At 42.5% G+C, this 17,082-nt stretch overlaps 1 protein-coding gene across 5 annotated transcripts in view; it reads left to right on the top strand.

The window, feature by feature from the left end:
- Positions 1–17,082, top strand: part of ARHGEF3 (Rho guanine nucleotide exchange factor 3) — a 313,583-nt gene that overhangs the window by 100,220 nt on the left and 196,281 nt on the right. For all 5 annotated transcript variants that reach the window (XM_003587632.6, XM_059880073.1, XM_059880075.1 and 2 more), the window contains one exon: positions 2,213–2,279. In XM_003587632.6, the coding sequence (XP_003587680.1) occupies positions 2,213–2,279 (67 nt within the window). The remainder of the gene's footprint in view (positions 1–2,212; positions 2,280–17,082) is intronic.

Consider the following 17,082-nt stretch of genomic DNA (forward strand, 5'->3'; position numbering starts at 1 on the left):
CTTTCTGTTATTCTAAGATTTAGATTATGTAGGCAGAATACTTAGAACAGTCCCTGGCACAGCATGTAACTCCGTCACTGTTAATTATCATGACTGTCATTTTCTGTGGACTGCAGCGTGTGAAACAGGGACATACTGACTCAGAATGTTCTGGTATATGTTGTTGCTTTGGAAGCAGTGAAGCTCATCGGGTAATTAGAAGAGCAAAGCCCAATTATAACCTGGGAGGAGAGGGAACGGTAACCAGGGAGAAGTACTGTTCAGTTCTAAGTTTGTTTGTGTGTGTGCTTTTTTATTTAAGGGAGAAACATCTTTTCAGAAAAGCTGAGACCAACATGGTACCTAATAAGAGAAGAGTATTAAATCTAAATAACCGCCCACATTTGCTCTGTTTGTCTTGCGAGGTTATTAGCCTGGGTTTCCATTGTATGCGTGGGTGAGGAGGAGGGTGAGACAGAAGAAGGGGGTTAGATGCAAAGACACGTCGGGCGGGAGTTCCCATCTGTGTCAGCCCGTTGTCCCAGCTCTGCTGTGGGCACTGGGCGGACATCTGCTGAGAACTTAGAAGTGACAACACTGGAGTCAGAGCCCTCCTCTAGTCTTGGCTCTGTGTGCTGGGTATTATCTCTCCTGGTTTGCACATAAGAATATGAAAGCTCAAGAGCTTCAACCTCGGGCTCAGGGTCACACAGCTAATAAAATGCTGTGGGATTTGAGATCACACACTTGAGACCAGAATCCTGATTTCACCTGTGTGATGAGAGTCAAGTCACTTAGTATTTTTTTAGGTCCCTGTTTTCTTATTTATGAAATGGGTCCAACAGTGAACCCCAGCTCCCAGTGGAGAGTAGCGACAATAACTGCTCAGCATAAGCTGTTTTAAGTTCTCAGTGCCTGTCAGCTGCTGCTGTTATTATAATTACCTTGTGTTTTGTTTGTTTATGTCCTCTGCCTGATTCAAGGGGTGGACATGATGCGTTCTGGTATGGTAGAGCCAGCCCAGGTTTTTATCAGGCCTGACATTCTGCAGAGCCTGTGCTGTGGTCACCACAAGCGTCCTGCCTTGTGTTCCTGCTCACTGTGGCAGGGAGGTCAAAGAAGAGGGGTGAGTATCATGTGAAAAACCAGCACCACCGCCCTTCAGCACATCAGTGACTAACCCTCAGGGCAAGTCCAAGGGGACCTCCTTCAGGGATGCTTTTCAGTGAAGTGGTACTTCAAGCAAACACAGCATTTGACTATCCATATAGACAGATATAGCATTTTGGGGAGGAGTCATCTATCTGCTGCTGCTACTGCTAAGTCGCTTCAGTCGTGTCCGACTCTGTGTGACCCCATAGACGGCAGCCCACCAGGCTCCCCCATCCCTGGGATTTTCCAGGCGAGAACAGTGGAGTGGGTTGCCATTTCCTTCTCCAATGCATGAAAGTGGAAAATGAAAGTGAAGTCGCTCAGTTGTGTCCGCCGCTCCATAAAAACGTCATAATACATGTTCCTGTGGGTATGTTGCAGTCACAAAATTAAATTCACTTTACAAGACAGAAGTAAGGCATTCCTGGCGTGTCTGCGGCCTCCCAGCCCCCTTCCCGCATCTTCCCTCTTTTGTACCGTTTACCTGCCACTTGCGTGGACCCGACTTGAACCTGCCTCTGTTGCATCTAGGGAGATTGATTAGTGTGGAGAGATTAATAGGCAAGGAAGCCAGTTCTGACTTGTCAGGCAGCAGCTGCTTAACAGTTGCCCTGTCAACCGTCCCTTTAGAAGTCCAGGGAGCCCAAGTGTGGCCTACGTGGAGGAGCAGGGACTCCCCAGTGCGCGAGCAGCAAGGGAGGGTTCCTGGCTGCGCCCGAAGCTACACACATCACCTGGGGGCCTCCCTCTGGGAGCCTCCGTTTGCGAAAAGTGAAGACTGGAGTTTGGTCTGGCTCTATAATTGCATTCAGTTTAGACTTTCGGTTTTCTTTTAAATTTTCCTGTTTTTAAAGGTGAGGGATTGACTTTTCTCAGTGACTTTGGAGCTTTCCTCCCGGGGGCCTGGGAAGGAGTCTAGAGTGTGTTTGGCTGCTCAAGATTGCTGAGCTGTAGAAAACTCCAGCCACCTCACCCTGCCTGGACCATTTCTGCAAGCATCACTCCTTCTGATGAAACTCCATCTGAAACTGGTGATTTCCTCTGAATAATGAGTGCATCTCCTTTTTTTGTCCTCTTCCAGGCCTAAACGGCAGCGGCAGAACAACTTTCCCATGTTTCCATCTCCTAAAGACTGGAATTTCAGAGGGGTAAGTGCTTTCCCCTGAGCAATCCCACCCGTTACTTGTCCTCTTCTGGGTGCTGCAGAGAGGACTCAGCTGAGGTGGACTTTACTAGCCAAGTCTCCACCAAGCTTCTGTGCTTTACCACCTGGGGAAGTCATCTTTGCATTAGCGCCTATGGTTTAATTAAAAAGCTCCAAGTGGTTCAGTAAGTACCCAGTGATGTTTGCCTGCTCTGTAGGTGTTGGGTTACAGGAAGCATCCTATGAAGAAGCCAGGAGATGTCAAGGTTGATGAAGTGGGCACTGTGGCTGTTTCGGGGGAACAAGAAAGGTGCAGAGTGAAGGCAAAAGAAATCAGAAATATACTGTCTGTACATATGTAGTTTTATGACTGTGGGGAGCTTTACTTTACAAAAGGAGAGAGGTCTGTAAGCTTTAAACATTAGATGCTGAAGGGAATCATGGAATTCTCTCAGTCACAAAGCTCTTAGACCCTTAGAGGTGTAGGGAGGGTCGGATTTAACCTTTGCTTGATGCAAAGTTCTCTTCCTTTATGTAATAGTGATAATAATAGTAGTCAAAGTGGCCCATCTGTGTGTCAAATTGAATTCTAGCTCTGACTTCAGGAACCGGACTCTTGCCTGTGCAGAGTACGCTCTGAGCTCTGTATCACCAACAGGCCTTTGCATACGTTGTACCTTATGCCCAAAACAGCCTCCTGCTGCATGATACCACACTCCTGCACACACTGGACAGGCCCGCCCACTTCACCCATTGGGTCTAAGCTTTGACATCACCTTCCATGGGAACGCATCGTGTCCGCCCCTTAAATCTAACCTAGAGGCATCTCCTGTGGATCCCTGTAGTTCTTTTTCTCATTGTTAAAAGATTGTTAGTTAACATGTAGTGACATTTAAGATTGGAAGCCCCAAGCATTGGAGACCTTATCAGTCTCTCTTGTTACTGCATCATCCCTGGGCTTAGCACAGTGCCTAGAACATACATACTTAAGGTGAATGAATAAATGGAATGAATGAATGAATAAATCTCTCACATATATCTGACACAAAATTCACTTCAGATTATGTTTCAGGTTCTTTAGTCTTTCGGCAGTGTTTTTACTGGTTCAGTTCACCTTTAATATCCTACATACATCTCAGTCATTTTCCCCAAATGTCTTTTTAAAAATACAAATCATGGCTCTCTTTTAGCTAAGTTTTCAGTATGCTTTTAACTGAATACAAAGAGAAATGTGTTGGCCTCTTAAGTAGGTATGTGTGTCTTACCGAGTCTAAGTCATGTACCTCCTCGGTTGGTTATGGTTTTGTGAACAAGACCCCCATTTCTCAAAGTGTGTTCAGTTGGATGATCATAAACATTAAGTGAAAAAAAAAGGCTTGTGTGGTACAACAGGCTTGGGACACCCTGAGAGCACCAAATTAAAGTATGTTCACCATGCAGGACTTCTCAGAGCCTTCAGTGTGTTGATGTGCATGGAGACCACGTGAAGGAGAGCTGATGGAGTTTGCATGGAGCATCTCCCAAAGTCATTGGCCATAAACCTTTGTTGAAAAAATAGTGTGTACACACTTTGACAGGGTTGACATCTGTAGTTGGTTTTGAACTAAAGAGAAGTTGAACTGTTTTGAAAGTTTTTATTTTCTCTCCCTCTCTACCTTCCCTCGAGTGTACCACACCCTTCCTTCTGATTCAACCTCTACTAGGGTTGAGGTCCATCTAGGATTTGCCTGGAACTGTCCTGGCTTTAGCACTGAAAGCCCCATGTCTTGGGAAACTTCAGTCCCGGGCAAGCTGGGACAACTTGATAACCCTACCTTTGGCTAAAACTTCTTCAACTGTTTGTCCTTGAAAAATGTTTCATGAATTTTTAAGCTTGAGTCTGATTTGTAGATCTTACTGCTGAAAAGGGAACTGTTAGACACATACTTGGCTTAAGGGACGTTCTGTCTGTCACAGCCTTGCAGGGGTAACATTTAACACTAGTAATTTGCTGCAGGGGAGCAAGCAGACAACTGGCCCCTGGCTAATTAAAACCACATAGGTAACAGAATCTAATGCTTTGTTGACTTCAAAATCATCCTATCAGCCCTCAAATTCATAGCCAGCTCATAAGATTTCCCCCAAGAGTTAAAAGTGTCGAAATGACTGGAGTCTGTTTAGGTGGTCAGGTCAGTTGTGTTTTTCTTGGTCTCCTGTCTTTGTTTTGATTCTTCTGGCCCCTGTGGCTTCCTGGTAAAGTTAGACAAACTGACCTCAAGACCACACCAGAGAGAGATGGTTCAGGGCCCGGCCAATTGCCAGATTCCTCTGTGGCCAAAGTCATCCCTCTGTCCCTTGGAGCATAATATTCCATGGCCTAAGGGGTGTGGAAGAAAACCCAAGCCAGTGGGAACACCGTCACTCCCAGCTCTGTAAGCATAGTTATGGTAATTGGAACTAAAGAATAAGAAGCATCCAGAATGCCTGGAGGAAAACATGGGAGGCGTTATCTAATTGATACATTTTCTATAATGAAATGTGACACTCAGGCCTGCTAGACTGTTCTAGGGCAAGACATGTGTTCTATGAACTCTTCATTTTCTTCTTTATTTGGAAGGAAAGGGTTTAGAACCTCTGTGATAGCAAATTTCCCATTTTTATATATGTGGCAGAGAAAAACATTAGAAGCATTTGCATTTCCATTCCTTTTCAGCTCGTGAAGCAGAAGGAGCCTGTGTTACTTTCTCGCGTCCTGGACATGTGTGGGGTTTGGGGATAGGGGTGCGGGTAAGAGATGGTGAGAAACGGATTGGAAAAGGCAAGAGGAGAAAGAACCACATGGCTCTAAATGAGAAGTGAGATGGAGACACATGAGGGCCAAGGAGGGAGCATGGGACAGGGCGCAAGGTGGGGAGAGGGAGTGGTCAATGTCTTAAGAAACAGACATTTTGGGAAAAGAGAGATGTTTCAAAATGTCAGTAATTTTAAGGAAGATCTTGCTGAGTGAGTGTATGGTAACCGCCTCCTTGTTGTTCCCTTTAGATCCACTGCAGATCTCATGACTTCTTAAAGCCTTAGGAATTGCATTTATGGTTTTCCTCTTTTTGGCTGGAGTTTCTGGCCACCAAGAGCCTCAGGAAGGGCTGGTGACACCTGGATGACACATCTTTTCTATGTACCAAGCGGTTCAGTCCTTTCATGAATTACTGCTGCTAATTGTTGGCTGTGTCCTTTGATTCCCATACTCCTCTAAGGAGACAGAGGCCCTGGGTGTTACAACTGCCTGGAATTTCTCTACCCTCCCTGGCCAGGGCTGGTGCTGTGCTGTCTCTCACCAGAACATGAATGCTACAGATACGTTCAAGGAGAGAAGCCAGGAGCATGGTTGTGGTTGGGACAGTTATGGTAGGAAAATTACAGGTGAGACCCGAACAGGATGGGGAGAATAAGAAGGCAGGACCCTCAGAGAGGTGGGACCCTGGGGGTGTCTCACCCTGTGTCAGCTCCTCTGGATCTGGTTCAGTTCAGTTTAGTTCAGTTACTCAGTCATGTCCGACTCTCTGAAACCCCATGTACTGCAGCATGCCAGGCTTCCCTGTCCATCACCGACTCTCGGAGTTTACCCAGACTCATGTCCTTCAAGTCGGGGATGCCATCCATCCATCTCATCCTCTGTCATCCCCTTCTCCTCCCGCTTTCAATCTTTCCCAGCATCAGGGTCTTTTCCAGTGAGTTGGTTCTTCGCATCAGGTGGCCAAAGTATTGGAGTTTCAGCTTCAGCATCAGTCCTTCCAATGAATATTCAGGACTGATTTCCTTGAGGATTGACTGGTTGGATCTCCTTGCAGTCCACGGGACTCTCAAGAGTCTTCTCCAACACCACAGTTCAAAAGCAATAGAATGGGAAAGACTGGAGATCTCTTCAAGAAAATTAGAGATACCAAGGGAACATTTCATGCAAAGATGAGCACAATAAAGGACAGAAATGGTATGGACCTAACAGAAGCAGAAGAGATTAAAAAGAGGTGGCAAGAATACACAGAATAACTATACAAAAAGATCTTCATGACCCAGATAACTACAATGGTGTGGTCACTCACCTAGAGACATCCTGGAATGCGAAGTCCAATGGGCCTTAAGAAGTGTCATTACAAACAAAGCTAGTGGAGATGATGGAATTCCAGTTGAGCTATTTCAAATCTTAAAAGACAGTGCCATGAAAGTGCTGCACTCAATATGCCAGCAAATCTGGAAATCTCAGCAGTGGCCACAGGACTGGAAAAGGTCAGTTTTCATTCCAATCCCAAAGAAAGGCATTGCCAAAGAATGCTCAAACTACCACACAATTGCTCTTATCTCACATGCTAGCAAAATAATGCTCAAAATTCTCCAAGTCAACTTCAACAGTACAGGAACCGTGAACTTCCAGATGTTCAAGCTGGATTTAGAAAAGGCAGAGGAACCAGAGATCAAATTGCCAACATCTACTGAATCATATAAAAAGCAAGAGAGTTCCAGAAAAGCATTTACTTTTGCTTTATTGACTACACAAAAACCTTTGACTGTGTGGATCACCACAAACTGTGGAAAATTCTGAAAGAGATGGGAATACCAGACCACCTGACCTGCCTACTGAGAAATCTATATGCAGGTCAAGAAGTGACAGTTAGAACTGGACATGGAACAACAGACTGGTTCCAAATAGGAAAAGGAGTACGTCAAGGCTGTGTATTGTCACCCTGCTTATTTAACTTGTATGCAGAATACATCATGAGAAATGCTGGGCTGGATGAAGCACAAGCTGAAATCAAGATTGCCGGGAGAAATATCAATAACCTCAGATACGCAGGTGACACCACCCTTACGGCAGAAAGTGAAGAAGAACTAAAGAGTGTCTTGATGAAAGTGAAAGAGGAGAGTGAAAAAGTTGGCTTAAAACTCAACATTCAGAAAACTAAGACCATGGCATCTGGTCCCATCACTTCATGGCAAATAGATGGGGGAACAATGGAAACAGTGAGAGACTTTATTTTTGGGGGCTCCAAAATCACTGCAGATGGTGACTTCAGCCATGAAATTAAAAGACGCTTGCTCCTTGGAAGAAAAACTATGACTAACTTAGATAGCATATTAAAGAGCAGAGACATTACTGTACCAACAGAGTTCCATCTAGTCAAAGCTATGGTTTTTCCTGTGGTCATGTATGGATGTGAGAGTTGGACTATAAAGAAAGCTGAGCGCTGAAGAATTGATGCTTTTGAACTGGATATGGTTGGGCATTGTAAAGTTCAGAATTCTGACCCTTTATTGTCAGAATATTTGCTGCAGCTCCTCCAGTAAGCTGAGACAGAGAGTCACAGAGACAGAGTCAGGGAGGAAACTCATCCTAGAAATGTGAAAATCTCTGGACCATAACACCTGGCATCGCCTGTAGTTAACTTGAAAATATTTAACAAGACCTTCCACCTCATGCGAAGAGTCGACTCCTTGGAAAAGACCCTGATGTTGGGAGGGACTGGGGGCAGGAGGAGAAGGGGATGACAGAGGATGAGATGGCTGGATGGCATCACCGACTCGATGGACCTGAGTTTGGGTAAACTCCGGGAGTTGGTGATGGACAGGAAGGCACGGTGTGCTGTGATTCATGGGGTGGCAAAGAGTCGGACACGACTGAGTGACTGAACTGAACTGAACTATGTATGAGACATTGTTTTAGGTACTAGGTCTGAGATTTGAAAGAAATAGCAAGCAAATTTCAGGGCCATACTGGTCTTGTCTCTTTCTCCAGTGCTTGGCCTTTATACTTGCCTAAACCGTTTGGTAAGAAATATCTGAAGCTTTGGAAGGGACTTTGAACATTATGTGTGTGTGCCTGTGTGTGCTCAGCTGTTAATCCTGTCCGACTCTTTGCGACCTCATGGACTGTAGCCTGCCAGCCTCCTCTGCCCATGGGATTTCCCAGGCAAGAATACTGGAGTGGGTTGCCATTTCCTTCTCCAGGGCACCTTCCCAGCCCGGGGATTGAAACTGTGACTCCTGTGTGTCCTGTATTAGCAGGCGGATTCTTTACCACTGAAACCACCAGGGAAGCCCTTAATGTCGTACCCCAAACCTTTTCATTTTCAGTTGAGGAAAATAAGGTTTAGTGTATTAGTCAGGACTCTTCTGGCTGCTAGTGATAGAAACACAATTATAACAAGCTCAAGTGGAGAGGGAAATTTATTGGTTCATGTAACCGAGGGAAACTGATGGATAGGCTTCAGGTACAGCTGTATCCAGGTATACTCTCTCAGCTTTGTCACTTTTGAGGTTTTGGTCTTATGTTCTCCTACTGCACGTGAACTGTTTTAGAAGGAGGTGATGACCACAAATAGCCACACGTTTCCAGACAAAAGGGAGTTTTTGCTTCCAGAATCCTGATGTGAAATCCCAGCATAGGACTCTGATTGCCCTGGTTCCACTCACATAGTTATACTTTGGCCAGTGACTGTGGTCAAGAGCACTGGACAGAGCTTGGTCATGTGCTCCTCTGAAGGAGCTGGGTTGACAGAGTTTCATGATTGGCAGTTCTACTTGAGCCATTGAAAGTGGGGAAGGGACATTCGCTCCAAGGAAAAGGTTATTGTTGTTAATAAAAGGTTAAAGGGCATTCATTCAACAACAAAGACACAAAATTGAATAAGACACAGTCTTCATCTCATGTACCTTAACATCTAGTAGATGTGTAGGTAAACAAATTATTTTATCATAGCAGAATGTCAGAGTAGGAGACATATGACAGAGCTGCTTAACAGGGATTGAAAACAGAAGGTCACTAGGCCAGATAGTAAACACTCGTATTTTCAAATGATCCCTTTGTTACATGGCATGGGTAACATGCGGCCATCCATGGCTGCAGCCCCTGGCACTGTTGGAGGTGAGTTGGGAATCCCTCTGGGTGTGGGAGGTCCAGATGTTTGAGGGGTCACTGGATGCCTGAAATTTAGTGCAGGGTTTGGGAAGTATGTCATATGTTTTAGGGCAAAGGTCTTCATTTATTTTTAGCCACACTTTCAGAGTTCTGTGGTCCATGTATCTATGGCTGTAGTTCTGATGGTAGAAAGTACAGTTAGGTATGTGAGACATTTGTAAAAAGATTGATTTGAAGGCCCTTCAAAACCAGTAGAGGTTTATTCATCTTGCTGGGGTTGAAAATGGATCTTACTGGCCTTTGAAAGCGATGCTTGTTACATAGGCTTGCTGGCCCGTTGTGAGCCCCTTCCCTCCAGCCTGCCCCTGACTTCTTTCTGCATGGACTTTGGGCCTTCTCTCCCATACCCTGAGTATCTACAGTTGCCTGTTAGTCTTCTCTCTTCTTTGGCACTTTCTGGGTACATTCCTGGCACAGTTAATGCTATTTTAACTAATAACCTCCTACTCCAAGGAAGAGTTTGGTACCATCACCGAAGAGAGTCCAGTTTCTAGACAGACAGGAAATAATGCTGGTGAGGCTCAAAGCCAAGAGAATTAGGAGTAGAGTCGCATCTCCAGGCAATAGGTCTGTGCCTGCTCCAGGCCGCCTGACCCACCCCCAGGCCCCATGTTTGGAAGGAAGTTGGCAAACCCTAGATGAATGTTTCTTGAAGATCAGGCTGAAATGCTGCCAAATTCACAACTCATTAGAGTGACAGTCTCTAATACTCAAAACTCCCCTCGCCCCTTCAGCGTTTACCGTAGCCTCACCCCTCTTTTGCCAAAGAAGGTGGCATGGCTTTTTCTTCTCTCGCAGCCTCGGTTTGTACATTTACCTACATTATTTAACATCAGCTCCAAGCAAGGCTGTGGCAGTGCTGCGTGGTAGATAGTACCTGTCCCATTTCGAATATGAGGAAACGGAGCGCACACCTGCTCGCTGCCTGAAGTCACAGCCACGGTGAGTGGCAGAGCCAGCTTGAGAGCCTGGGATGGGCTTTCCCCAGGCAATGGGAGCCTGTTGCCCTTCTAAAAGAAAGCGGATTACACATACCTTGATTTCAGAGAAAGTTAGGCATGACCATCTTTTTAACAGTGCTAGAAACAAGGGACAATTCCGTGGTAAACTTGTCATCACCTCAAATCCTTTTTAGTTACCTTCTGCTCCCTTGAACTTTTTTGTTTCTGTTTATTTTTTTGTTGAAGTATGTGTGTGCTAAGTCGCTTCAGTTGTGTCCGTCTCTTTGCGACCCCATGGACTGTAGCTCACCAGGCTCCTCTGTCTATGGAATTCTCCAGGCAAGAATACTGGAGTGGGTTGCCATGCCCTTCTCCAGGGGATCTTCCTGACCCAGGGATTCAACCTGTGACTCTTATGTCTCCTGCATTGGCAGATGGGTTCTTTACCACTAACTCCACCTAGGAAGCCCAAAGTGTTGAAGTATAGTAGATTACAATATTGTGTTAGTTTCAGGTGTATAGCAAAGTGATTCAGTTATATATATATATAAATCTAAAAATTATATATATACATTATATGTATTATATATAAATATATACATATATGTATATATAATTATATATATATGTATATATATGTATAATTTTTAGATTTTTTTCCTATTATAGGTTAGTATAAGATGTTGAATGTATCTCCCTGTGCTTATAACACTAAATCCTTGTTGTTTATCTACTTTATGTAGTATGTATCTGTTGATCCCATGTTCCTAATTTATCCCTGCCTGCCTCTCTTTCCCCTTTGATAACCATAAGTTTGTTTTATATGTTTGTGAGTCTGTTTCTGTTTTGTATATATATTCATTTGTATTATTTTTTAGATTTCACACATAAGTGATATCATATATATCTTTCTCTGACATTTCACTAAATACAGTATACATTTCACTAACTATAGTATTTTCTAGGTCCATTCATAATGCTGAAAATGGCAATATTTTATTCATTTTATTGACTGAGTAGTATTCCTGTGTGTGTATGTTCAGTTTTATGTATAAAACTGAATTACTGTACACCTGAAACTATAATCAACTATATATATCTATCTATATATATATATATATATCTCACATCTTCTTAAGCCAATTGTCTATTGATGTGTGCTTGGGTTGTTTCAATGTCTTGTCTATTGTAAAAAGTGCTGCTATGAATATTGGGGTACATGTATCTTTTCAAACTAGAGTTTTTGTCTTTTCTGGAGTGGAGTTGCTGAATTGTATGATAGCTCTATTTTTTGTTTTATAAGAAGTCTCTATACTGTTTTTCATAGTGGCTGCACCGATTTACATTCCCACAATAGTATGGAAGGTTCCATTTTCTCCGTATTTTCTCCAGCATTTATTGTTCATAGTCTTAAGTGATGATGGCCATTCTGACCAGTGTAAGGTGATACCTCATTGTAGTTTTGATTTGCATTTCTGTGGTAACTAGTGATGTTGAGCATCTTTTCATGTGCTTTTTGGCCATCTGTGTGTCTTCTTTGGAGAAATGTCTATTTAGATCTTTGGCCTGTTTTTTATTGAGTTGTTTATTTTTTTGATATTGAGTTGCATGAGCTGCTTGTATATTTTGGAGATTAAGCTTTTGTTGTTCACACTGTTTGTAAATATTTTCTCCAATTCCATAGGTTGTCTTTTTGTTTTACTGATGGTTTCCTTTGCTGTGCAAAACCTTGTAAGTTTGATGATGTCCCATTTGTTTATTTTTGCTTTCATTTCTATTGCCTTGGGAGACTGATCTAAGAAAATATTGCTACGATTTATATCAGGGAATGTTTTGCCTGTGTTCTCTTCTAGGAGTTTTATGGTGTCATGACTTATATTTAAGTCTTTAAACCAATTTGAGTTTATAATAGATGCCTTTTGATGTGAGGTGCCCCTTCGAAACGAAAAACTGTCTCTCATTTCCGCTTAGTCTTCTTGTCTCATTTCCCTTCAGACAGTGGAGAAGCCACCCTGTGAAAGACACCTGTGAGGAAAAGCCCGTGTCATCTTCAGTGTGCTGACACCAAAACTATGCCAGGCACGTTGAAGCTCATTTTTAGACTCAAAAGTGGTTTCTTTTTTGGCCGTATGTGAGGTCTATGGGGACAGCGGCTTGTGCACCACCTGTGCAAGCTCTGTACTTCTGAGACAGAATTTATAGATGCCTTTGTTTATTTTATACAGCTGTCAACTCAGTTATTCCCTTTTTGTTCCAGAATTATACAAGGTAAAAGATGCGTTTGACTGTGGTCTTTTTGGTTACTTAGGAGATCTTTCGGGTGATAGCATTTGACTCAAATTAGCTTAAACAAGGAGAGTTTTAAAAATTATAGAGGTCTCCAGATATTTCATGGAATGCAGCAGGATCTCAGAAATCCCTGGAAGCAGCACCTGAAGCCCATGAGGGTTCCCAATTCCTCTGTTGTTTGCTGCATTTTTTCTGCAGACTAACTTCCATACTGTGGAAATGCAGCCATCTGCAGAGTGACAGCTTTTTCTCTCTCAGAGCCAAAGTTACTGGTGGGGAAGATTTTGATTGGTTCAGCCTGGGTCAGGTGGATACTCCAAGCCCAATCAGCTGTGGCCACAGTGTGGAGTCTGCTCTACTGGCTCCTGTGGTAACCATAGTAACAAGGGAGCGAAGGGGCAGTTTCCATAGGAAGGGGAGAGGCACTGGGCAGATACAACAATTCTTGTCTACAGCAGTCTTTCCCATCTCTCATCCCGTAGTAAAGGGTAATCACCCTGATGCCCAGGGTCTGACTGTCAAATAAACAAAACTTCTAACCCCTTTTTTTCCCATGTTAGCTAGAAGTAGTCCTTTTGGTTATTGTTTGTTTTTTTTTTTTTTTCAGTCCTCAGAATCTGAAGTGGGAGCAAGAATAAACTGCTCATAAGACATAAGGCATAGTAGTCCTCTGGATTAATTGAAATAATAGCAGATCCTGGACAATTGCATTCTGAAATGGCTGTTATTAATTCTGTTACCATTGGGTAACATTGGAGCTAGGGGTTTATTTTTATTTTATTTTAAAAAAATGTTATTGAACTGTTATAGATGTACAATGTGTTAATTTCTGCTGCACAGCAAAGTGATTCAGCTATATATATATATATATATATAGTCTTTTTCGTATTCTTTCCCATTGTGGTTTATCACAGGATATTGATTTACAGTTCCCTGCACTATATAGAAGGACTTAGTTGTTTATCCACTCTGTATATAATAGTTCGCAGCTGCTAATCTCAAACTACCAGTGCTTCCTTCCCCATCACCCATTCTTTGGCAGTCACAAAACTATTCTCTATGTCTGTAAGCCAGAAATGTTTCTATGTTTAGTTGTGTTGCATTTTAGATTCCATGTATAAGTGATATCATATGGTATTGGTTTTTCTCTTTCTGACTTACTTTACTTAGTATGATAATCTCTAGGGCCATCCATGTTGCTGCAAATGGCATTATTTTGTTATTTGTATGACTAAGATTCCATTGCATATATATACCACATTTTCTCTATCCGTTCATCTGTTGATGAACATTTTGGTTGTTTCCATGTCTTGGCTATTATAAACAGTGCTGCTATGAATGTAGGGGTGAATATATATTCTCAAATTAGAGTTTTATCAGAGTATGTGCCCAGGAGTGGGATTGGTAAATCATATGGCAACTCTATTTTTAGTTTCTTGAGGAACCTGCATGCTGTTTTCCTTAGTGGCTACACCAATTTACACTCCCACCAACAGTGTAGGAGGGTTCCATGTTCCCCATACCCTCTCTAGCACTTATTATTAGCAGACTTTTTAATGATGGCCGTTCTGACTATGGTACCTCATTGTAGTTTTGATTTGCATTTCTCTAATAATTAGTGTTGATGAGCATCTTTCAGTGTGCTCATTGGCCATCCATATGTCTTCTTTGGAGAAATGTCTATTTAGGTCTTCTAGTCAGGGGTTTAAAATAGAAGGTGGCCCAAGGATCAGTCTCAGTATTTCTTTGTGTTTTGTTGCATTTATGACTTTTCATGGAGGTTTTTATTTTTTGTTCCAGTCAAATTTAGCATTCATTATGCAAACAATATCATGGCAGTGATCTCATCACCTCTGAAAGGCCATCTTGCTATTTGAAGGCATGGGAGGGGATGGTGATGTTGAGAACTGAGGGGATGCACCAATCTGGAACATTGATTTTCTGAATCTGAACCTCTCCCTTCACATTTTCTTTTTCCCTCCACGATAGATTTTACATTCTGTTTCCTGCTCACTTCAAAAGCTGCGGATAGGAGTTGAAGCCTCACTTTTCTTCTTTCCCATCATCTTCCTCTTCAAAGTAACGTGGTACATTTAATGGATTGGATGACGTTTAACTCATTGTGACTCTAAACAGTGCCTTCTTTTCTTTTTCATTTTTGTCTGCAAAGCTTGGCATGTGGGATCTTTGTTCCTTGACCAGGGATTGAAGTCGAGCCCCGTGCATTGAAAGCATGGAGTCTTAACCACTGGACTGCCAGGGAATGGCCCCAGTGTTCTTTAAATGCTCAAATCACATTGTCTGTTTAAAGCAGTTGAAACATAGAAGCAAGGTGGGAAAATGGAGTAAGTTAACTCCCAGCAGAGAGGATGCAGATGGGAAGGAAGGGTCCCTCCAGTATCCCAGGGTTCACAATGCTGGTGTGTCCCCTCTCTTCTCCACTGCATTGGCCTTTCTCTCTGACATGGTTGCAGGACCAGAGTTGAAGTGCAGGCAGGCAGTCTACAGACTGAAGGTGCCCTGGGCCACTGACACACACTTGCTTTATCATAAAACCTCAGAGACAAACATAACTGGTCAGCAGTAGCAGCTTGCCAATTAGCTAGCTGAACAGCTGGCTGATTTCTATTTCATTTGTGTTTCTTGGGCAGAAGGGATGTGGGGTCAGGATGAAGTGTTTCCAATGGGCAGCCAGACTAAGACCTCATGTATTTTAAGTGCTCATATATATTTAGTACCTCTGTGCAGTTAGTACCTCAGAAGTCTCACGCATATTTAGTGCATAACAGGCATTCAGTAACCAAGTGGCTCATGAATAATCGGTATCTTTTGATCCTTTCACCGTTTCATATCTTTGTTTACCACACACATGTTCTACTTGGTGACCACTTATTTATACTTAAGATATTTCTATTATTGAAGATGAATAAGTGTTACAAACTTATTCATTTTTAGTAATTAAAATAAATATTCTCTAAAAGCAAATGCTCGTTACAACTTGATTGCCTAGAGCTCATTTTTAAATGGTCTATTTTCTTTAGGCCTGATGATGAAAATTCTTCCCTTACTTGATTTTTGGGCCTCCCAGCCTTGTCCTTCTTATGCAAACTCTCCTTATGCAAACGCCATCTGACACTGGAAATCTCAGTGAACACACCTCGTGAATGAGCCTTTTTGACCATGACTTTCACATGGTCCAGCTGGTTTAGACGCTTTAGTAGCAGCATGGCCCACCCCTGCCATGACCTCCTGGTTAACACACGTTCAGGGAAGAGAAAAACATACCATACAGCAGAACGGTGCTAATGTATAATGTGTTTTTATATCCTCAGGGCTGGTTTGACCTTTCATCCATTTGGGAAAAGACAGGGAATTAGGCCTATTACTTTTTTATGGACAGATGAAGGCTTGCTTAAGATCGTAGTTCTGATTTGAGGAAGTTGTGATAGAGGTGTATCAGATGTGTATTTCATTTATGTAGGTTCAGCTAAACCTGCTCATAGAAAAGGAGTGTTGGATGGAGTGGCAAACCTGCTTTTTCCTCTGTTGATCCTAGTAGGGTGATGGTGATTCTAGACCTTGATAGGGATTTATTGTGCTGCATTCCCCCTGAACACAAGCAACAGCTTTGTCAGGAGCTCAACTGGAGATGTATATACAATATTTGTTCTAGCAGTAAAGTAGGAACTCTTAGGGCTCACTGAAATCATTCCTTGGATATGTGCTTGCAAAGTCTCTTCAGTCATGTCTGTGACATGACTGTTTGTGACCCCGTGGACTGTAGCCCACCAGGCTCCTCTGTCCATGGGATTCTCCAGGCAAGAATACTGGAGTGGGTTGCCATGCCTTTCTCTAGGGGATCTTCCTGGCCCAGGAATCGAACCTGTGTCTCCTGTAGCTCCTGCATTGCAGGCAGATTCTTTACCGCTGAGCCACTGGGGAAGCCTTAAGAACTCTTAAGTGTGGTTTATTAAGAGAAGGATGGTCAGGCTTCACCTGATGTCTTCCTAAGGGGTTTCCAAGATGGTTATTTTTACTATGTGTGCTATTTTTTCAACTGTTTGTTATGAAAAATTTTAAATATATGGGATGTTGAAAAGTAAGTACAATGAACACCCACCATCTAGAATCAACAATTGCTAACATTTGGCTTTAGCTGTTTATCTATCTCTAACTGTTTATGCAATCTGCTTAATTTTACAAAATCTTTTCAAAGTATGACAGTCATGACACTTCACTTCTAAATTCTTTAATACATGTGTACTAAGAATATGAACATTTTCCTACATTATCAGACCTAAGAAAGCTACTATTAATTCCCCAACATTCAGTCTGTATTCCTATTTCCCCAACTATCTTTTATAGTTGATTTCCCTGAAGACATTCAAGGGCCTTGCATTGCATCTGATTGGATTTTTTGTTTGGTGGTTTTTTAATCCAGTTGAGGACCATGACTTCATTTTGTAACTGTGTTTTTTAGTCCTTTTAAGTCCTTGAATAGTCCTCTCATTCCTCTTGTTTTTTTTTTTTTTTTTTATGAAATTGATTTTTTTAAAAAGACCAGACTAATTGCTTGTAGAATGGATTTCACATTTTAGTTTATCTGATTGCTTACCTAAGATGTCATT

This window comes from Bos taurus, chromosome 22 (assembly GCF_002263795.3).
Source record: "Bos taurus isolate L1 Dominette 01449 registration number 42190680 breed Hereford chromosome 22, ARS-UCD2.0, whole genome shotgun sequence".
In the NCBI taxonomy this organism is placed as follows: Eukaryota; Metazoa; Chordata; class Mammalia; order Artiodactyla; family Bovidae; genus Bos; species Bos taurus.